This window comes from Drosophila subpulchrella, chromosome 2R (genome assembly GCF_014743375.2).
Source record: "Drosophila subpulchrella strain 33 F10 #4 breed RU33 chromosome 2R, RU_Dsub_v1.1 Primary Assembly, whole genome shotgun sequence".
NCBI lineage: Eukaryota > Metazoa > Arthropoda > Insecta > Diptera > Drosophilidae > Drosophila > Drosophila subpulchrella.
In genome coordinates this window covers 17631526-17652948 of record NC_050611.1, presented here as the reverse complement: position 1 = coordinate 17652948, position 21423 = coordinate 17631526, and the positions used below count along the sequence as shown (strand labels likewise).

At 45.2% G+C, this 21423-nt stretch overlaps 6 protein-coding genes across 7 annotated transcripts; 3 read left to right on the top strand and 3 right to left on the bottom strand.

Annotated features, from left to right (window-relative positions):
* On the top strand, positions 1-4298 carry LOC119549477. The gene is made up of 3 exons (XM_037857577.1): positions 1-126; positions 556-2658; positions 3188-4298. Exons 1-3 carry the CDS (start codon positions 91-93, stop codon positions 4211-4213), a joined length of 3165 nt encoding a protein of 1054 aa, XP_037713505.1. The 5' UTR covers positions 1-90; the 3' UTR covers positions 4214-4298.
* A 686-nt stretch (positions 4299-4984) lies between these two features.
* On the bottom strand, positions 4985-5566 carry LOC119551916. The gene has a single exon (XM_037861537.1). It carries the CDS (start codon positions 5564-5566, stop codon positions 4985-4987), a length of 582 nt encoding a protein of 193 aa, XP_037717465.1.
* A 2187-nt stretch (positions 5567-7753) lies between these two features.
* On the top strand, positions 7754-8976 carry LOC119551232. Its single transcript, XM_037860470.1, has 2 exons — positions 7754-8013; positions 8596-8976. The coding sequence occupies exons 1-2, from the start codon at positions 7838-7840 to the stop codon at positions 8849-8851; spliced, it is 432 nt and encodes a 143-aa protein (XP_037716398.1). The 5' UTR covers positions 7754-7837; the 3' UTR covers positions 8852-8976.
* Positions 8977-9606: 630 nt separating this feature from the next.
* LOC119551585 lies at positions 9607-13406 on the bottom strand. The gene is made up of 2 exons (XM_037860985.1): positions 10929-13406; positions 9607-10744 (listed from the first exon to the last, which is right to left on the bottom strand). Exons 1-2 carry the CDS (start codon positions 13315-13317, stop codon positions 10059-10061), a joined length of 3075 nt encoding a protein of 1024 aa, XP_037716913.1. The 5' UTR covers positions 13318-13406; the 3' UTR covers positions 9607-10058.
* Positions 13407-14132: 726 nt separating this feature from the next.
* LOC119549749 (nuclear pore complex protein Nup75) lies at positions 14133-16612 on the top strand. The gene is made up of 6 exons (XM_037857991.1): positions 14133-14271; positions 14329-15491; positions 15557-15902; positions 15961-16151; positions 16209-16356; positions 16412-16612. The coding sequence occupies exons 1-6, from the start codon at positions 14245-14247 to the stop codon at positions 16541-16543; spliced, it is 2007 nt and encodes a 668-aa protein (XP_037713919.1). The 5' UTR covers positions 14133-14244; the 3' UTR covers positions 16544-16612.
* Positions 16613-17103: 491 nt separating this feature from the next.
* Positions 17104-20849, bottom strand: LOC119549750 (CTTNBP2 N-terminal-like protein). Of its 2 annotated transcripts, XM_037857993.1 has the most exons (5): positions 19717-20849; positions 19469-19655; positions 19278-19399; positions 19097-19136; positions 18627-18767 (listed from the first exon to the last, which is right to left on the bottom strand). In XM_037857993.1, exons 1-4 carry the CDS (start codon positions 20558-20560, stop codon positions 19120-19122), a joined length of 1170 nt encoding a protein of 389 aa, XP_037713921.1. In that variant the 5' UTR covers positions 20561-20849; the 3' UTR covers positions 18627-18767; positions 19097-19119. The 2 variants fall into 2 exon arrangements, with proteins under 2 accessions (XP_037713920.1, XP_037713921.1); XM_037857992.1 differs by lacking the exon at positions 19097-19136 and having other exon boundaries at positions 17104-18767.
* Positions 20850-21423: the final 574 nt, after the last annotated feature.

The following is a 21423-nucleotide window of genomic DNA, read 5'->3' as shown; positions in this document are numbered from 1 at the left end:
CGATTGATTAAATTTACGTGGCACTCCGGCATTAACTCCCATCGTTGGCATTAAAATTAGGCACTTTAAAGGGCAGCAGTGGCTACTAAAATGTCAAAAAATGCGTCGCGAACGAGCTGCAAGAACGTAAGGCCGTTAAAAAGGCACTCGAAACAGCAAAACACCATTTACGAAACGCACATACGTATAGTACACCTTTCGATTGATTAGTAAGCCGCAAGCGATTTCACTTATCTGCTGATTTTTTCGCACTTTCACTCCCACAAAATAGAAACAAAGCCAGCATTTTACCATTTACACCCGGTCTGCAGCTAGTCTACCACCTTTAGTCTTCGAATTAAAACCAGCAAAAGCTTTATTGCCATTTAGCACACACTTGAGCATGTTAATATTGCACTAAATATGTAATAGCATTCAATTAAAACTAATAAACGAACCGATCGCTACACCAAAAAAAATAATGTTTGGATAAGGGCAGTGTTGTTAGGTGATAACGCACAGTGCTGTAAAACCAAGAAAAGACGTTATGATTTCAAAAATCCGTTCAAATTGTAGGTCAAAACGGAAGTGCCCCGGAAGGTCACCAAATCACCGGCAACAAGTGTACCGGCGACCACAAGGGAGCCAAAGGAACGAAGGTCACTGGCCAGGCAACCGGATAGCTTGGAAGGTGAAAAAATTGCCAAGAAAACCACAACAACGACCAGCAAAAAGCCACTGAGCACGGGGAAAAGCAAGGAAAGGGAACCCCTGAGCAAGAGGACCACTCCGTCACCAGGTGCATTGCGTGCCAGCACCACCAGCACTACCACCAGACAAGCAACCACAAACCCACCCTTGCAGTCGAAGTCCAAAACGCAGAACGTGCCCAAATCCAAGCCCAATGCAGTTCTGGACACGTACCACAGTGTTACAGTGGCTTCACCACCGCAAAAGCGCAAGGGACAGGCCAAACAGGAGAAGGAATCACCCACACCTACTTCAAAAGGATATTCCCCTGTTGCTCAGGCGAAAAAAGAGCACAAATCTACTACTTCTTCTTCAAAAAGAGATGCTCCTGCTGCACTTTCTTCAAAAGAAGATGCGCCTGCTGCCCCAGCAAGAGCCAGAACCTTTACCCGCACTTTGGATCCCGAGGAAGTGGTTGTTCTCAAGCGCGAATCCGCCAAGCAGAGGAGCGAAGTGGAACCGCCAGCCGTAAAGCAGCCCGTGGCCTTTGAAGTCAAGTTCGAGGAAGCCAAGAAGTCAGATCCGGAATCTGATCACTACTCCGATGACTTTGAGTCCTATGAATCCGATTTCGAAACGGATGCCAGCACGCCAGGAGAGGAAGAATCAGAAGCGGCAGAGGAGCCCTCCTCCTCCGAGGCAGAAGTGGAAGAAGAGGAGCCGGAAGAGGACTCGGAGCCCACCCAGAATCCCATCACAGTGATCCCGAGGGATAAAGATCAGGAACGAAAACTAGACTCCGGACACTATGATTTACACTTACGCAGGAATCCCCTGAGCAGCCAGTCCACGCAGAATCAGTACGATAGCTTCGATACCAACTCGATGGCCAACTCTGAGCAACTGGACTCCGGCATCAGCACGAATGGAGCGGAGAAGCCGAGCAGTGGTGAGGCCAACGTGTACTACGGTGGTTACTCCGGTTTCGTGTCCCATCCCGTAATAAGTCGTCGCGGTGAGGAGCTGATGGCCAAGCTGCGCTTCGACCAACTCAACTACCACCTGTTCGAGATGAAGCCCCTCAGCTACGAGGGATTCATGCAGAGCTACGGCAAGCTGAATGCCTGCCAGCTGGCTACGCAGACGCAGTCGCCGCAAATGGACGGCGAGTGCCAGACGCTGGAGGTGCACAGCCGGAGCAGCTGGACGCAGCATCCACCTCACTACGGTGGTCAATTGGTGCTCAGCTGCAGCGGTGATGCGGAGATGGATGAGCTGTTGGTTAACCAGCCATTAGATGCCTATGAAGCTAGCCTTTTGCGTTTGGACCAACTGCATCGCCTGGATCAGACTCGCTCGCAGCAGGTGCAGCAAAAGAGGTTGGCCAAAACCACGGATCTGGAGCGTCTGAATACGTTTCTACACAAGGCAGCCCGACTTATGGGTAGAGTTCTAGAGGGCAATAAACACCCAAACCAAAATAGTAGTCCTCGGAATATACCACTGCAGACGGGACTGCTCAACGCTCTACCCGTGCGTCGAATCTTTGGAAGCACCGGCAACGGACAACTGGTGGTCACCGTCCACGAATGTCCCCAGGAAAGCAACGTCTACAAAGAGGACTTTGCCAGCCTGCTGATGGTGTGGTCACTGGCCAATCCCGGCCAGCCGTTGCGTCTGCTCTCCACCTGGGCGGAGGTCAGTCGCGTGGCAATCTCTGGCGAAGCCCAGGACATTGTGGTGGCCGGACTGAGAGATGGCAGTGTGGCCATGTGGGATCTGCGCGAGACGCACAGCTACTGCTCCAAGTTGGATGGCCACCTGACCCACTTTGCGGCCACCCAATCAGTGGTTCCCATGCTGGAGCAGCAGCAACAGGAGGTGAATGCCATGGATCTGGGAGCTGTGGTGGATGTGCGGAGCTTCAGAGCTCAGTTTAAAGGAGGAGGAATAGCTGGTGGCTTGCAGACCGCCTACAAGGAAGTTCAGGTGGGTCCTCGTTATTTAATAATAGATTTTAAAAATAGATTTATCTAAAAAAGCAATCATATTATTGTGTATATTTTATTAAGATCCTGGTTTAAGAAACTAAAAACTCAAAATAAGTAATATTCTTAAGAGCTTGGAAGTTAACAACCAGAACTAAAGACACATTGTAATATTTAATAGGATGCTAAGCAAATATATATAACATTTTGTTAAAATAAACTACTTTTTACAAACCATTTGTAATCGATGAAAGATCGCACGAAAATGGATGTTTAGAAAAAGATATAAAGTATAATCCGAAGTCTATTCGTAATATATCAAAATTTTATTTCAATTTTTCAACGATATTATAATTAAACCTTGGAATGTAAATTTTTAGGTATATACAATATGAAACAATCATAAAATAATAATAATTTTTTGGTTTTTTAAATATTATTAAGAAATAATTATGATTTTTTAGTAAGTCTACCTATACTGATTATTTTTGATATAAAAAAAAACCTAACCATATTCGAACCCCTTGCAGTACGCCTCCCTTAACGACTCTGGCCTGCTGACCATGTGGACTCTGGTGGAGGGAGCCTCGTCCAGCAACAGCAACGAGTTCAGCTCGCCGTGGGCTCGGGTGAAGCTGCTGCAGAGTGCCAGCTGTGATTTGAGGAGCTACCTGGAGCGACGCCTGCTGAGGAGCAAGCAAAGTGCCTACGAGAAGACCAAGTCCCTGTTCCAGGGCAACATCTACAGCGACGACCTGCTGAGGGAGCTGAACGAGACCCAAACGCTGACCACAGCTCTGCAGGATCAAGGATTGCAGGGGATGCGCTTCACTAGCATCGATACGGGAAGTGATCTCATCTACGTGTGCACCAATCGGAACTTTGTGCTCTGCTGCACCAGGAGCTTGAAGACGGAACGCTTCTCGAGGATCGCTGTGAACGAGAGTCGTTTCCTGTTCCCCACCTCACTGTGTGTGCTCTCCAATGAGAACTATGTGGCCGTGGGTCTGTCCAATGGATCCGTGATGATCCTCAACTGCAATCAGCGGCAGAGGCAGCGCCAGAAAAATTTTCAGAGACCCAAAACCGGACTCCCGCCGGCCACCGATGAGCCCGATCCCGAGACGGGCAAGTCCTGCGCCATCCAGAACATCATACTCAACGAGCGAAGATCCTTTGACCAGCAGGTGGATCCCAATCCCAATCCCACCTACGACCCCCGACCCAATACAGCTCTGGAGCAGATTGAGCGTCCCAGGCGTTCATACGAAATGAGGATCTTTGACCAGCAGCTGCTTCTCAGTGGCAGCGGTCTGCGTCAGCACCTCGTCCAAGCCCTGATCCTCTCCAGCGACGGCTGGCGGCTCTCTGCCCTGACCAATGGAACGGTGCGCACCTACGATTTCTACCGCGACAGGGAGGTGTCCAGTGAGCAGCCTGCGGAAAGTCGCTCCAAAGTCACGGATATCGCAGGAGCTCGCAGTTCTGGCCATGAGCAGGTCCTGCTCATCCTGGACGCGACTGGAAAGGTGCAAGTGCACACACTTGACTACTAGCTTGTTAAATATTTTCTAATTTGTATGCGTCTGTTAAAAACTTTTTTAAAGCAAATAAAGTCGATCTAGTCCTACGCGATTTAAATACAATTTAAAGAAATCTTAAAGGATACTTTTATGATTTTTATAATTTAGGTAGAAACAGGGCTAAAGTTTTCTAAATTAAAGCATGGAAATAAGGATTGAATTTAAATATTAAATAACAACTTTGGTTTAACATTAAAACGAATACGTTGCTATTTAGTTTACAAACGTTTTTAAAATTTGTATAAAGCCATTGCAATTTTTTCTGGTTGCCTTCTCGTTTAAGAATGTACGAGTAAGGATTGTATTTAAAATATTAATACACTGATAAAATATTTGATATAAAATAAAACTCATTTTAAAGAGATTCCGTATCGTTTTTAACTTGTTTAGACCAAAATAACTTTGAGAATACAAACAAAACAGTATTTAGAGGGTATAGCATTCCAAATTAAGAAGTGTGAACATAACTTTATCGCTCTTTTACCAATTTTAGAGTATTTTTGAAGAAAGAAATCGAAAATACCATTTTCCAATATCTATTTTAGACTATTTCATGCTAAAAATGATATCAAATTGATCGTGACACTTTTAATGAACACCTTTGCATATATTTTATAAATATCTTAGTCGATTAGTTTAAACATTTATTAACAAAAATTTGTAGAACCAAATGCTCTCTATTGCTCTTCACTTCACTGATATGTACACTGATCCAGCTGCTCCTTGGTGATCTTTCCTGCCAAGTTACACCTGCCTGGCCATGGACAACATGCCGCCGGCGGTTGTGGCCCCCAGGAGCTGTCGCACCGTCTGCAGCTCATCCCTCAGCGCCAGCACTTGGGCCCTCAGGATGGAGTTCTCCTGCTCCAGCAGGGCCGCCCGGAAGGCTATCCTATCCTCGCGGATCTTGCGAGCATCCCTCGACTTCTTCGCCGCCTCGTTGTTTCGCTTGCGCCGCTCGAAATACTTGGCATCCTTCTGGGCCTCCGGAATGGGTCGTTTCTCGCCGCGAACCCGCCGGTGCATAAAACCCGGAAACATTCCGCCTCCAATCACGCCCACGCGATTCAGCTCCATGAGCGGAAATTCCAGGGCCTGGAGGGCGTGACTTGGCGGAGCAATGTACTCGAAGGCAGGCAGAGATTCGGGGGATCTCTTCGAACCGATCATGCTGGGAAAGCCCAGACCGGGCAGCCGGAGATTCTGGGGTGCGGGAAAGGCGTAGGGCGGATGATTCTTCTTGGTCTCCAGGTCGGCATCCAGTTCGGAGTGCAGCGATACGGTCTCGGTGACATCCAGAATGGGCGACTGGGCGGGCGAGTGCATCCTTTCTATGCTCAACTCAACTGAACTGAACTTCCGTTCGCGCCAACGGCCGGGCTGTGTCTGAATCCTGCGCCTGAGTTATGGCCCAAGTCCTGGCGCGGTAATTATAGGTTCTTGTCACACACAAACCCCCAAAGCCACCCCCTTTATTTTGGGGGGCTAATTCTAAGCCAGCCACAACCCTCCTTCGCCGGCTGATTCAACCAATCACGCAATGTTGACGGTAATTATTCGTCAAATACATGACACTTGGCCTGGCCAGCATGGCATTTATTTGTGCTGCCCGGTTACAAGGACTTCATATAACTGGTTAGCCGGATTACAAACCCCAGTCCTAGGGACCCCCCTTTCAGGACCTTTTCCACGGGGGTGTAGCAAGTCCCTGGTCCCTTGAGTTGGTCAACTGTTATGCGGTGGGGCGGAAAACAGAAGGATTTCCCCGGGTACTGACCAATGGCAGTGGACCTGCGGCTATCGACCGACATTTTGTAGACGCAAGTTCCTCGATAAGCAGCGGTAATAGTCTGAAAGAGGCGTGGCGGAAACCCCGAGTTATTGCACTCACTAAGAGTAACCCATATTAAATCGGGGTACTTGAATTAAAAATGTAAAAATTGTCATTAATTAAACGGAACGTGCACTGATACAAAAGTTGATAGGATTTAATAATAGATTGGTTGACATTCCGTTTTAATTCTATCATGATACCCAAACCATATTTCGAAAATTTCAGTTTTGCTCTATAAGGATATCATCAATTTAAGAAGTGTTTGTTGTAAACTTCATATTATAAAGTCGAAACGATGTTATTGTTAAATATATCATCGTTGGCGAGAACTATGTATACATATTTTTATAATATTCATTAATAATTTTTGAGTTATACATTTATGACTTTTTTTTTTTGCTGATAGACTATAAATATCTGCTCTTTATTTTCCAAAAACATTTGTTTATTACATTAAAAATTTACTTTATAAGGCATTTTATAAAGGATTTTAGAGGTTAAGTGTTTTAAGATGTTTATATCCAAAATTGTGATAGCTTTATTACGATTTTGGTAACCCGGAAACAAATAAGTTGACTACATTAGTTTCACTATTTTAGTGGTAAACTATAAATATCTACCTTTTTATTTTCCAAAAACATTTGTATATTACATTAATTTGCTTTAAAAGGCCTTTTATAATTAATTTTAGAGATTAATTGTCTTAAGATGTGTATATCCAAACTATTAGGTAGCTTTATTACAGTGTGTCAATCGATTTTGGTAACCCGGAAACATATTAGTTGACTAAAAACTTAGTTGCACTCTGAAAACTGCCAAGTCAGGAAGCTCCGATTTAGCCAATCTACCATATAAAGACATCAAAAAGTTTTTGTAACTTCAATTTGATCAAGCATGACTCTTCAAAAATCGTAGAGGTTGCATGTCTTCCGAATATGCTCCTGACAACTCCAAGACCCCACATATAACCATAGATATGTAAATGTTCTTCGTGTCTCTTGCTTAACCCGTTCCATTTCAGGATGAGAAAGTGTCACCTGTTTGCCGGGCCAAATTGGCAGTTTGGGCCACGGGGTCTTCCCGCTCCCTGTAACCGGAAGTCGCATCCTTATAACGTTTCATAATGTATGCGCTAATTTATTATCTGTTGGCAAAAGTTGGCCCATAGTTAACCCTTTGACTGGCATGCCACCGATGTCGTTTATGGTGTTTGGTCTAACAGAGAGTTGAGGTCGGGAATAATGGATTGCGTGCTGGGGTGACATGTCTGAAAACCAAAGGAAGTCTCTAATATCATTCAAAGGGTTGAGCAAGATATGTTGTAGTTCCAAAAAAGTAAAAAAAAAAACCAATGAAGTTCTGGTATCGCTTGTATTTAATAGTTGCATTACCATACCGCTAAATCCCAAATTTCGGAAACACCCCAGAGACCTTTGCTAATGCATTGGGAGGAGCCCCTTGGAACACAGGCTATTTATATATTAAACAAATTACCAGGTAATATAGCTGGCCGAACATGTAATTGTTTCGATGTTTGTTTGGCCAGTAATTGAAGAGCAAACCTCGGGGACCCACGATGGACAAACCGTTAATGACACCTTTAATTGGATGACATTAGCACCCATGTCCTGGAGCATGACCAAGTGGGCCCTGCCTAGAACTTTCAAAATATGGGCTTGACCTTTGTGGAAACTAGAATATTGTACACTCAAAAACTCCATAGAGTAAAGATCTCTTATAGAATCTTATAAAAAAACTAAGAAATGTGTGAAGAGGGCACAATCCGGGACTGCGAGCCCACCACCTTGCGGCTTCCCTTCAACAGCTACCATATCAACTTGCCTCTTTATATCTTGGATATGGTGCGCATCTTCCAGGACCATCCCAAGTACAGCAATGGTATCCATCAGGAGCACATTCTAGAGATGCTGGAGAAGGAGTAAGAAATAACCAAATATTTTAGTTTCCAACAAAGAAAGAAAGTGGTTCATGTAATCATGATAAAGATTACTAGCCATTTTACGACAGTTACATGTTTTTATGATACATACATAATTGTACTATAATATACCTCTTTATCTTATTAAAAATTATAAATAGTTTATCATATTTACATATTATAATGATATATTCTATTGTATATTTATAAAGAATGTTTTCTTAATATGAGTACAATTTACTTACACAGAGAAAACTATCTAAGAACATTGTTCTTGAGTTGAGAACATTCGATCTTAAAAGCCGTGTAAGTAAATTTTGGTATAACATTTTTTGGTATAAATTTAGTTTATTTAACAACTTTTTGATAAGAATACACTAAGGACTGAACAAATAGTTCATTTGTACATACAATGTACTTAAATACCGCCAATTCAACTTGATTCGAGCAAAATAAAAAAATTTTCAACTTAAAAATGTCGTTCTATTATTAGGAACATTTTCAACTCAGAAATTTCTCTGTGTACTTACTTTTTACTACCTTTTACATTTACTAACCAAAATTTACTTGCCCCACCTCTAGACCCTTTGCCTGCGGGGATCTGGAATCGCAGATAAAGACCGCTCTGCTGGACCTCACGGCCAAGGGCTTCATACGCTACATTACCAATGGATACCGCACCCTGGGACCCATTGCCAAGCTCTCCAATGCCCGTTCCGTGCGTCACTTCAACATGACTTGGCAGCGCATTGCCGAATTGCAGAAGGTCAACTGCCCGAGCCTGGAGCCCGGATCCCTCTCCAGTGGACCCTGTACCCAGCGTGGGTCCAACTTCTAAAGTCCTGATCCTTTTATCGTTCATTTCGTTGCGTTAACCATTTATTGAGTTGAGTTCTTTGCAGAGCAGCACACGAAACACTCCATCGAAATTGTAATCGTCTAGTAAAATTCCTGCAAATCCAAGTTTCGGGGTAGTTTATTTCGGTCGGTTGGTGGTCATCATCATCATTATGTTGGGAACACATGTCGCGGGCTCTGCCATCCTTTTGACACTTAACCAGGCTAATTATCCTCGAGGGTTGGCCCGCTCGCATGAGGATTGTTGCAGGTGTTTTATAGGTAAAAGGCTTCCCAAAACTGATTTTAGTATGACAATTGTGTGGGCCAGCAATACCTGGTCATGATCCCCGTTGAACTAAAGCCCAAAATGACCCCTGGCCAAGGCCCATTACCCTTTTGGCCGAACCGTTTAAATTGTCAACACCAGGAGGACAATGGAGGACACTAGGAGGACCTGTCGCCAGTGTTGTCCTCATGTGCGCAAACGAAGCGAACACGCATGGGATCCCGGCCAGGTGTTATTTATTGCCTCTCTAATCGTTGCGGCATAATCTATTAGCACCCCGCCGACAGATCCCTGCTCCCCAGGACCACCACAACGGTGTCCTTTGATTTTTTGCTTTTGCACATTAAAGGCAATTATTATTATTGTTTTAGTTCCGAGACAGTTTTGTGTTTGTCATTTGCCGATTGCTGTTCCGCGCTCATAATTGGACCAGCCCCAAGAAAGAACATTAATCAGGCGACTTGACATGTGGATAACGTGTTGGAACATAGCCAGTTTATTTGGTATGCTTCGCGGCATAACTGAAGGTTATATACTAATTCAAAAACAGTAAATGAGTCCATCGAAAACAAATATTAACATTGTGAGCTTAATGGAAATGTCAAATTAATACATGGTACTAAATAAAAAAATTAATTTTCGCTTAAAAAGAATAGTTTTCTTAAAGTAAATAATAAGGCTTTATAAAGCTGACAATTAATGTTGATTAAAAGAAACGTTTGTTCAGAAATTGATTTCAAAAGCATTGTAGTAGTGCTAAGTTAAGGTTAAGCTGCTTTGAAGTTGGGATAAGTGAAGTCCCTCTTTCGTCTTTGAATTGAAACATTAAGACACTTAAAAATAAGTATGATTAAAACTAAGATAAACCAATAAAACGATTTTAATATCCATTGTAATCCTCGACTGCCGTAGATTGATTTTAATCTTCCTCACCGTCGGAATCCCGCCTTTTCCCATTGACGGGGTCGACATACTTGCGATTTATCAGGTGACGCGGCACTTCTTTCCAATCGCCCAGGAAGCGAATCATAAAACCATCCGGTAGACGATTCACCAGCCTAACATTCATCTCCCTATTAAGCACTTTGCTCTTCAGGTACTCGACGCATTCAAATGTCTCCTGATGCGTCAGTAATGTTGATCTTACAACACCCTCGAAATGACAACTGATGCACCGATGAGGCTTCAATCTCTCCACGTCGTTGCAGGGAGCCAAGGAGCTCAGTGGGACAAACTCTGTGTTGCCATAATCCACATAAAATATCTTGTACTCCTTATCCAATTCATCGATTATCTGAGCGCGATAGAAGCAGCCATCGCTGTAGAGGGCGAGTACAATGTCCAGAATGTGCGGCTTGTGCTTGAAGTGTCGTTTGTTTACGGGCACATCCTTTTCCTCCCACACCAGCGGAGCAGATCCGTCCAAGAACTGGGCATAAACTTCGGTAGGGCCATTGATAAAGGTGATCAAGATGCGGACAATGCTTCCAATTTCAAATGGCACTGGTGTATCAAAGAGGGTTTCCGGAAGAGGTGCAGCTACCTCCACATCCTTGGTGGCGCCATACGGGGCAAAGGGTTCATGAACCAATCGACAGTTGTTGCCTTGAAAGTAAAACAAACGAGAGATTCTACAATAATTATAATACAATATAATATGAAACCAATTCTACTTAGTTAACTAACATTTCTGTATATAATAAGTAAATAACAATTTAGAATCTTGAAAGTCCTAGTTTCAGAACTACATTTTACACAGATTCTTTGAGCTTACAACATAATAACTTACCCTTGAAGCACCCATTTATCTTTGGATCATAGTGCCGGCAAATGCGCTGCTCGTCCGTGGGCCTAAAGCCCAGCACTGCCTTCAGAGGATCACTGGTGCTCTCTTCGATTTCATTAAGCATGGCCATATCTTCCTCGTTTACTTCGGCACGACTTTCACTGTCGGTCTTATTTTTAAGGGAAAGCCTTACTTTGCTGAGGTTATCCTCGATCACTTCCACCACCAGTTCAATGCCATTGTTTTCAAGTACACGCAACTGAATGACACTGTACAGGAAGGTTTTCATCTCGCCAATATCGTAGTTGACTAACTTGGCTCTAATGGCTTCCGCCGGCAGTCGTTTTATATCGTCGGGCAACTCATATATAGTTTCGTAGCCGTTCAGGTGAATGTGTTCGCCATAGTCGATCAAATAACCATAATAGCCTCCTACAGCGCAACTGCTATTAATGGTCATCCGAGTAGTAATATTGTCGCTGCTGTCGAGAACTGCAAAGATCTCTCCGTAGTCGGGCAGCTGATCCAATTTCTGCAGAGCCACTTGTCCCTGGAGCACCTTCTGAATTCTCTCTGAACTCTCATCCCATTTGGCCACATAGATGCAGTCGTCCGCTAAGTTCACATGCACCAATGCGGCGGCGACCAAGGTTCTGCTGGGGAAGGCAGCCATATTTCTCAAGATTTGATTGTAGATCCCTGTGCTGGTTGTCTGGGTGCCACCTTTGGGGGGCAAGAGGGTTTGGCTTCTAGGAGTTTTTGGATGTTTCGAAATGGTTGCCAGTGGTGGAGTAGGAACCTGATCGGGCGGATCAATAAGCCAAGTGGAAGGCAAGGTGGCGAACGCTGGATTTTTCTGAGTTTGTAGTGGAGTTATGTTTTTGGAGTTTAGGTTAGATAAATTATTGCTGGTTGGAGTAGCAACCTTCGGATCGTCCTGGAATGACTTAATGATTTCTGTACTCTCTTTGATTTGCAATGATGTTGTGTTTTTGGACTTTTGTTGGGAGACATCATTGCTAGTTTGGGTAATAACCCTTGGATCTTCCGGGAATGACCTAATGATTTCTGTACTGTCTTTAATTTGCAATGAAGTTATGGTTTTAGACGTTTGTGGGGAGACTTTGTTGCTGGTGGGACTAGCAACATTTGGTTCTTCCGGGAAAGGCTTAATGACCACTGGGATCTCTTCCTTTTGCAATGGACTTTTGTTTTTGGACATTTGTTGGGAGACATTATTGCTCTTTGGAGTAATAACCTTTGAACCTTCCTGGAATGACTGAATATTTTCTGGACTCTCTTCAATTTGCAATGGAGTTATGTGTGTGGACTTTTGTTGGGTGACATTATTGCTGGTGGGAGTGACAACTTTTGGTTCTTCCTGGAAAGGCTTAATGACCACTGGGGTCTCATTAATTTGCAATGAAGTTATGGTTTTGCACTTTTGTTGGGAGACATTATTACTCGTTAGAGTAGCTACATTTGGATCTTTCTCGCATGACTTAATGATTTCTGGACTCTCTACAATTTGCAATGAAGTTATGGATTTAGACGTTTGTGAAGAGACTTTGTTGCTGGTGGGATGAGCCACTTTTGGTTCTTCCTGGAAATCCTTAATGCCCACTGGATTCTCTTCAATTTGCAATGGACTTATGTTTTTGGACTTTTGTTGGGAGACACTATTGCTGGTTGGAGTAGAAATCTTTAGATCTTCAGGGAATGACTCCATGACCATTGGGTTCTCTTTAATTTCCAATTGAGTTATTTTCTTGGAATTTTGTTTGGAGGTAACATTGCTGATCGTCTGGGTGGAGTTTCTGGGGGAAAGAAGGGATTCATTGCTTGGAGTCCTTGTTAGTTTGGGAGTAGATGTGGAAGCCAGTACTGGAGACTTTGGAGTAGCCACCTTAGGCTCGTCAAACGACTGAGAAGACGACATACTGGACTCCACGAAACGCAATGAAAGATCAACGGGTACCAGCTGCGTGGAATCTTCTAGACTCTGCTCGATGGAGGCCTGCTCCTGCGACTGTTCATCCGTTTCATCAGAACTAGCTCCTTTCATTGCCCTTACAGACGCGTTGTTTGGCGAGTATAGTTCGTCCAAGGAGTCCTCCGATCGTTCTTCCTCCGTAAATCGATCCAACGGTCGGTTGAGCTCTATATGCAGGTTCAGCTTAATGATATAGGCATTCACCTCGCTGAGACTGCCCACCAACTGGTCGTGCAGGGCGATGATGCCTCTGTCCAGTCGCTTCACATTCGCCCATCTTTTCGTCATCAATTTCTTGACGCGTCGCACATCGCGCTGGTAGGTGCGGAGATTCTCGTATAGCTTGAGCACGTTGTCGTCGCATAGCTTCATCACCACCGAGACGTCCTCCAGATTCATTGTTAATTCTTATTTAAGAACAAACAAATGCAAATTTATTTCAGTTTAAAGAGCTTCGCCGCGGAAAAGGAAGAGGAAGAACACGCGCATTTTACCGACGGCGTTGCCAGACATTGCGGGGGTTAAAGCTTCGATTAACTAAGTGCCGATAAAAGCCAAAATATTTATCGAGTATAAATATTCATTTATTACCTGTTGAATATCTGTTTAATAGAAATAGAAACGCTTAAAATAGAAACGCTTTTGAGTCCTTGAAAGCTTTGTATCATTCAAGTATCTCTTTATGAATATTTTTAGTACCGGTGTTAAGGTCCAAACAATTTGACAACTAATCACAGCTGTTTAAAAATTCAACAGATTGTTGGTTTTTATGTTTAGAAATTCTACAGTTAAAATTTCGGAAATGAAATTGTTAATATTTCAAGATAATTTATTATTATTAATAGATTAATTTATTATTTTGAATAATTTTAGTGGCGTTACGTTACCGGTATTTAGGTCCCAGCAATTTGACAACTAATGAATCAACAAGATTGCAGGTTTTTATGTTTAAAAATTCAATAGGAAACAAAATTGGTAACATTTCAAGTCAGTCTGTATTTCATACTGTTATAACAAGAATATATTTGCAAAAATGTTTGTTTGTTTTGACCAAATGTTTAAAAAATATTAATACATAAAAATGTCTTCTATTACAATGAATGCTAAATTATTATATTCCATGTCATATTCAATTTAAACTGAAGAGGCCCTTACAAAATTGATTAATAATATTTTTAAGAATCTTAATTTTTATGTGTGAACGGAACTTTAAAAGTACGGCATTTTCGAGCACTACGTAGAAGCGCGCGTTGCCAACACTGATAGACTCGATAACTTTCTGCTATTGAAGAACGTTGTTTATAATTTCAGAAACTACAAGCCAAAATGAACGATAGCAACGTGCCCGCCTTTGTAAGTGTCACCTGAAAACCTTGCCTAGCTGGCTAATCCCCCAATGCATCCTTCCAGGAGCTAGGCGATGCCCTGGCCACACGTTGTGGCAACACACTCACCGGCGTCTTTTTGCCGGGCTCGCGAATCGCACTGAGCGCCTACCGGCATGTGACGCACAAATCGCGGGACGCCCCAACCGAAACGGCTGGCCAGGATCCGGTGCTCATCTATCTGGCGCAGGAGACCACACTCTTCGATGAGCCCGTGCTGCGTAGTGTGCTGGCCGAGGCGAACGCCACCTTCGCCACCCTTCAGCAATTGGGTCCACGGGCCACACGAGCTGAGTATGTGAATATATCGCGGGCATACCGCAGCATCGTGCGCTCCTGCCTGGAGAAGCTGGAGCAGGCCAAGAAGTCGCCGGATGTGCAGACGGACGAGCCTCGCCTGCGTCGCTTCAGCGATGCCATCGTGGTGTTCTATGCAGCCGAGTGCCTGTGGCATCTCTTCGAAATTCTCTACATCCAAAACAACCAGCTGGTGGTGCCCCAACTGCTCGACTGGGCGCGTTTCCACTCCCCCCAAACGGAGGACCGAGCCACCGATCTGCTGCTGATGGCCGAGGAGGCCAGCGAATCGGATGACTACTGGAGCATCCTCAAGTCGCTAATCATGCTGGGCGAAATAGATGTCACACGTGCCATTCTCTCCCAGAATCGCAAAACCGGGCAGCCCGCCTTCAAGGCGGCCGAACTGATCCTCAAGTCCATGCCCGTGTACCAAGAGGGCTATTCCTTGCAGAAGTTTCACTCGCAGTGGGAGTACTGGCACGTGGACACAGAGCGCAAGATCCAGAGCGGCGTCTTCGCCACCGAGCCAGAGCTGGAACAGGTTCTCCAGCTGGTCGTGGGCAACAGCGAGCAGTGGGATGCTGGCATCAAGGAGTCCCAGGATTGCTATGAATACCTGCCCGGATATCTGCTCTTCACCAAGCCCACCTGCAAACCCTTCGAGCTGAGGATAGCAGCCGCCAATTGGCTGAACCGCTGGCATCTGCTGCGGCCGGAAAGGGAGCTCTGTAGCATGAACCGAATGATTGCGCAGCTCATGGACCACGATATTAAGCTTTTCATATACGAGGCCCAGAAACTGAACGATACCCATTGGTTCTCCACGCATTTGATTGATTTAATCCATCATTGCGGTCAGCTGAAGAGCTACTTTGATCAGAACAACATGTGGGTTAAATTTATTGAGATTTGTATTTATTCGAAAGATAATATTTTATAATTGTTACCCACAGCGATCTTCCTGCTTTGCGGCACTCAATGATCTACGAGTACGGCAGCTATCTGATGACGTCCCACAATTTGTGGCAGTTGGGCATCGACTATCTAGACTGCTGCAAGCAGGAGGGTCAGGCGGCTATCGAACTGCTCCTGCCCCGCATCTCCTTGCGCAGCGAACGGCAGGCCACCAAGCTGATCAACCTGGCCAGGCAACGAGGACTCACGAGCGTGGAGCAGGAGATCTGCAAGGTGCTTTCGAAGCAATCTTACGATAAAGAGCGATACGGCAATGCCTTGGAATGGGCCATTCGCTCGAAGGATGTTCTGCTGGTGACGGCGGTGGCAGACTTTATTTTGAAGGTGTTTACAAACTCTTATTGCTTTCATGTTTCAAACTAATAGGTTGTCTTATCCATAGCATTACTCGAGGACAGGAAACATGCTCTGCCCGGACACCATAGCCAATGTCGGTGGCCGAATGTTCATCTCACCGCGCTTGGTTTTCCTCTCGAAGTACTATGAGTTTTACGAATTCTATCGCACCCGCGATTTTCTGTCTGCCTCTGAGCTTCTGGTGAATCTCCTGGAATCCAGAATCACGCCAGATTAGTAAGCTAGATGAGTTTATAATTTGAAAACTCCTATAACAAACCTTTCTTCCATTAGCTTTTGGCCCTCGCTGCTCATCGACTCTATGCCCCTGCTGGAGTCAAAGGATCCGAAAATCTTTGCCAAGGAAACAGTGGCCATTCTTCACCATATTGAAACGGAATTGGTTCCCATTATCGAACGCGATGTATCCAAATATGGCAACGTATGTTTACGCCTTTAACTGTTGCGATTTTGTTAAATAATCTCTGAATTCACAGCACCACACAGAGACTGTGTTCAAGGACTATCGCGTGGAGAACGTCGACGAGATCCTGAACCTCATGCGCCTGGCCTGTGCCCGCAATTTGGCCAGGGCATTGATCATTGAGAACGCAATGCCGGTGGCGTGATTTTGAATGCATTTTTAGTGTAATTTATTTTGTATTTTTCGCTTTTCCAATACATCGTAATTTGTTATAGATTGTTTGCATTGCTAACTTGTTATTCATACGCATTTTGTTTATATCTTGTGCCTCTTTGCTATTTATTGTACCAACAACACTACTTGACTGGCTGCTGCCCTTTGACTAAAAGGAAATCCAAGCTGTTGGGGGGGGGGCTGGAGGGATGTTCACAGTACGCATTTGTAAAATAAGGATAAAGCCAGCACCAGCCTGCTGGATCCCAACGGATGGTGTCCTGGCGAACTACACTAGTGTAGAGACGGCGAGGGTATATCTATAGGACCTGCTCTGCTCTCTGGAATCGGCTAGGCGGCAAACGAAAAACTGCTTAGGCCAAACTTAAAACAAGATTAAAATCAATCACTACGAAGTACTTTAGCTGCACAAAAGGAAGTTTACACACAGACGTATACGACGCACCTATTAACTATTAAACAACGCCCAGAGCACAAGGGTAGTACACATAAGTTTATGCATATGCGCGGATATATATATATATCTGTGGGTATGTATATAATTACTATATATTCTGGTTGTTAATCGTTATGAGAATCGCACGGCCTTGTACAAATGTTCGGTTACTACGTACGGAATTACAATTAAAGTCGCTTGTCTCCTGGCTTGGCCCTCGGACCGCCAACGGCATTATAAAATACATATATCATTCGCTTGGTAAAAACAATAAACACTAAACTAAACTTAGATGAGAAGCCGCCGGGGTGGGTCGCACTGCACATTCCTCATTCTAATGCTTAACAAACTTTTCTCCTACTCACTTTGCATGCCAAAGTATCATTTAGCCCATCACACTAGGCAACACAAAATACTTGAATAATCAGAAACTTTCAACTTTTTTAAGATTCCAATCTCGAACTGACAATAGTCAACTTCTATGGGGTTTTAGTAAAACGGACCTCTCAGATCCGCTCTAGTTTTTAAAATAAATATCCCGCAGGTATAAAACGGACAATAAATTAAATTCACTTCATTTAAAAAAAAATAGAAAAATTGCTATGAACAAATGATGTAAAAGTTAAATAACGAATAATGAGTATTTGTTAATGTTAAGAATTCCATTTACAAAAAATTTAGAGTGTTTCTAAAAATGTAAAATTTGATTTAAAATCTTTTGCAAGTGGAATTAAGAACACAAACCATAAGAAATGTTTATAAGGTGAGCTAAAGTTATGTTTACTGGTCAGTGAAACACTTTGTAAATGAGTTATTTTCCTGACTTTAACATTAGATCACATATAAACAGAAGGAAAGCATTTAATCTTTGTGACAGGCATGAAAATATTGGTTGGCTTGCGAGCCGAAAGAAATCTACAAAAATATAAAAAAGGCAGCTTTTTAACGAGGAATGGATTTCTAATGGCAGTTCGAGATGGAAGATCCTGTTGCCTAGCGCGGTCACCGAGGACTACGCCGCTTGAGTATTTCGCTTATTCTACGCCCAATATCGGTTAATAATGTGATTCTGAGTCTGAGTGGGGTGTCTAATTATGCTTCGCCGTGGTCGTGGTGGTGGCGGTGGCCGCCACCGTCGCCGTCGCCGTGGCAGAAGCTATGGCACTACTGCCCGTAATCGAGCCCAGCCGGGAGAGCGAGGGCTCCCGCTTGGGCGGTACGATCGGCTTTGTCGGTATGGGTGGCGGTGCACCACGGGCTCCCGCCGGTGGCACGGTGACCGGTGGCACAGCAATGGGCACGGGATGAGGATGCGGTGGAGTGGCCGTCTGGTCGAGGGCAGCTGCCGCAGCCAAAGCGGCATACTTGCCGCCTGGCGCCCGCTGAATGGTGGCCGTGGGCTGCATCTTCGCCGGAGAGGGTGAGGGTGGAGCCACCAGGGGCACAGTGACAGTAGCAGTCACCTCTGCCACCGATGCAGTGGCTGCTCCAATGCTGGCGCCCGAGCTACTGCTACTGGTGGTGTTGTTATTCATGGTGCTGGTGGTGGTGTGGTTGAGCACGGCCGAGAGTGGTGCTATTACTGCTGTGGCCGTGCCCGTGGGCGCCGTTGCGATACCAGCGCTCCGGATGTTCTGGCCCGGAGCTATGGAGCGGGCGATGCCGGTCTGTGGTCCCGAAACCGGCATGCTGCTCACCGTGGCGGTTGGCTGCACGATCTTGGCGATGTTCACCATAGGGGGCGTGGCACAGGCGTCGTCTGGAAAACGCAGAAAGATTGGATTAGCACTTGTTTAAGGACAGGTTGCTCAACACTCGATCTTCGGTTCACCGAGGCGAGCTGACCCCGGCAGAAGCCACAAAAGCTTGGAAGCCTCTCAATTGGCTTCTGCCTGGGCCTTGCTTGTGTGGATATGTTTCGGCATGGTCGTGAAAATCTCTACTGTTATCTACGTTCTGGCTTTTATAAGGAAGGTGCTCCAATGGCTGGGATGTGCGAGCGTGCGGGGTGGACGTGCGGATGCGTGATCGTTGGGTTGGTGCAACGTGGTGTGCACAAGGAACATCACAAAACAAAAAACAAATCACCTTGCAATTGCGTAACATTTTTTCTAACAAAAGATTTCGGCTTCAAGAGGAGTTTCGAAAAAAAGTAATATATATAAATAGAGTTAAAGTTTGTATATAGAGAAATTATAAAGAGGGCAACCATATATAATTACAACAGCCAGTTTCCAGGATGTGGAAGTGCCTCGTCTGGCCAACTCACCGCTGAACTGTCGCGCCTTGGCGGCGGCCACAGATGAGCCGCTGCCCCCCAGAGGCTGCTGCTTTTTAAGAGCCTCGTTTTCACCGCGCAGGGCGTTGAGTTCCGCCTCCAGCTCCTTAACCCTGGATAAAAGACATGAAACATGATTTAGCTTGACGATTATGTTGTTTCAAGGATGCAGTCGAACCCACCGCTGCTCCTCCTTGGCCAGCTTGGCAAACAGGACTTTGCGTTCCTGCTCCATGGCATGTGTTTGCTTCTCCAGTTCCTCCTCCATGCGCAGTGACTTTTTGCTTTCCTCTTCGAGGCCCTCGGCAATGGTGTCCGAACGCTGCTTCTCCTCAGCCAGGATTTGGGCCAGATCCTCGGATCGTTTGCCTGTGAAACATTGGAATTTTGATAAGTAATCAGTGGCTTAGAGAGCGTCGCCCATACGCACCTTCTTCAATGTACTTCATCAAGATCTTTTTGCGCTCCGCAATGAGCAGCAACACAATCTGCTTCTGCCGATTGCGCTCGTACTCGAGCGTCTCCTGCAGCTTCTTCAGGTCCTTCTCCATTTTGGCCACCTGGGCGCGCTCCTCCTCGAGGTCCTGCTTCAGCTTGGTGCGCTCCATCTCCAGGCCATAGGTGATGTCGTCGCCCTGCGCCGTGGTGTGCTCGTGCTTGCGCTTCTCCTCCTCCAGCTCCTGCAGCATCCGCTGGTTGTTCTCCAGCGATTCGGTCAGTATGTTCACCATGCGCACATGCGTGGCCCTCTGCTTGCTGACCATTTGATACTGCTGCTCCATCTGCTGCTCAATGATCTGGCGTACCTCCATCTCGGCCTGCGCCGCCTGTGTGGATGACTCCCTTGAGATGAGGTTCCCATTGAGGGCGATCTTATCCCGGAATATGGCCGCATATGGATCGTTGGGCTGCAGTCGCTTGGTGCGCAGCTGTGCAATAAGCTGCTTCACCCGCTCGTTCCTCAGCGCGGCAATGCAGACATCCCGTGCCTGCAGTTCACCCTCCAGGTAATACAACATCTTCACCAGCTCGCTGTGCGGCAGCTCGGCTCGTGTGCGTCCATTTGTCGCCGTGCCAGTGGTACTGGCCACCGGAGGCAGCTTGTGCACCACCCCGGGACCCGGTTTCATGGTCTGGAACTCGTGATTGGCGCTTACGGTGTCGCTGCCCGACATTCCGGATACGGAGCAGTTCTCCATGCCGTACTCCCCATCCGGAGCAGATGACTCCGCGAAAGAATCCGCGGCGCCGCTCGTGTTTGAGTTCTGCTCCATTTCCCCCGACTCCTTCTTTTGATTCCCGATTCCGGATTCCCAACTCCCGATTTCCGCCTCCTCGCAGCCTACAGCATACGAGAAAAAAGTTTGGTGCGTCGCACTTCGCAAATTGCACAATATTCGCGTTGTCTGCAATGCTCTAATTCCGGTCTAAACTCAGTTCTATCCTGATTTGTAGTCCAGTGGCTTTTGCGCAACCTGCAATCGCCACAGGAAATTATTTTACAAATTCTTTGTCAATTTGTTGCCCGTGAAAAAGTGGATACTTGCGGCGGAGCTGCCGATTGCGCTTTTTTCCCGACAGTTTTGGCTTCTTTTGAGGACCAACAGCGGGAAAGTGTTGGATATGGCGGGAATTGGGGATTTCTATTTAAATTAAAAACACAGTCGGCGCAAATGGTTAAAATATAATCTATAAGAAATATATAAGCGGAAAAATAAGGAGTTAAAAAGTTGGTTTTGGAAATTTGTACATTGTACATTATAGACAATGCTTATCGCAGTAGTTAGATTTCTGCAGGATTAATATGATCAAGCCAAAATTAATGAGTTCGCTATGCCTTTAAACAACCAAAATTACAGGATATTACAGAACACTCCTTATATTACACAGTGCTAGCCATTATCTTTATATGATTGTTGAAAACCAACGATGTAAGACCGAATTTGAGCTGATCGTTCCTAGGGATGCTATAGGATAATGACATGGTTTCACACTGCTCAGCTTTTTATTTATCGTTACAGTCAGAAACAGCTTTTTTCTGATCCAACTTTCGCAGCTCTGATTTGTGGCCGGACGTTGCCAGCTCGTATAAAAAGGTGTAGCGGCCAGTGTTGAAAAGTGCTAAAAGCAAGGCTCT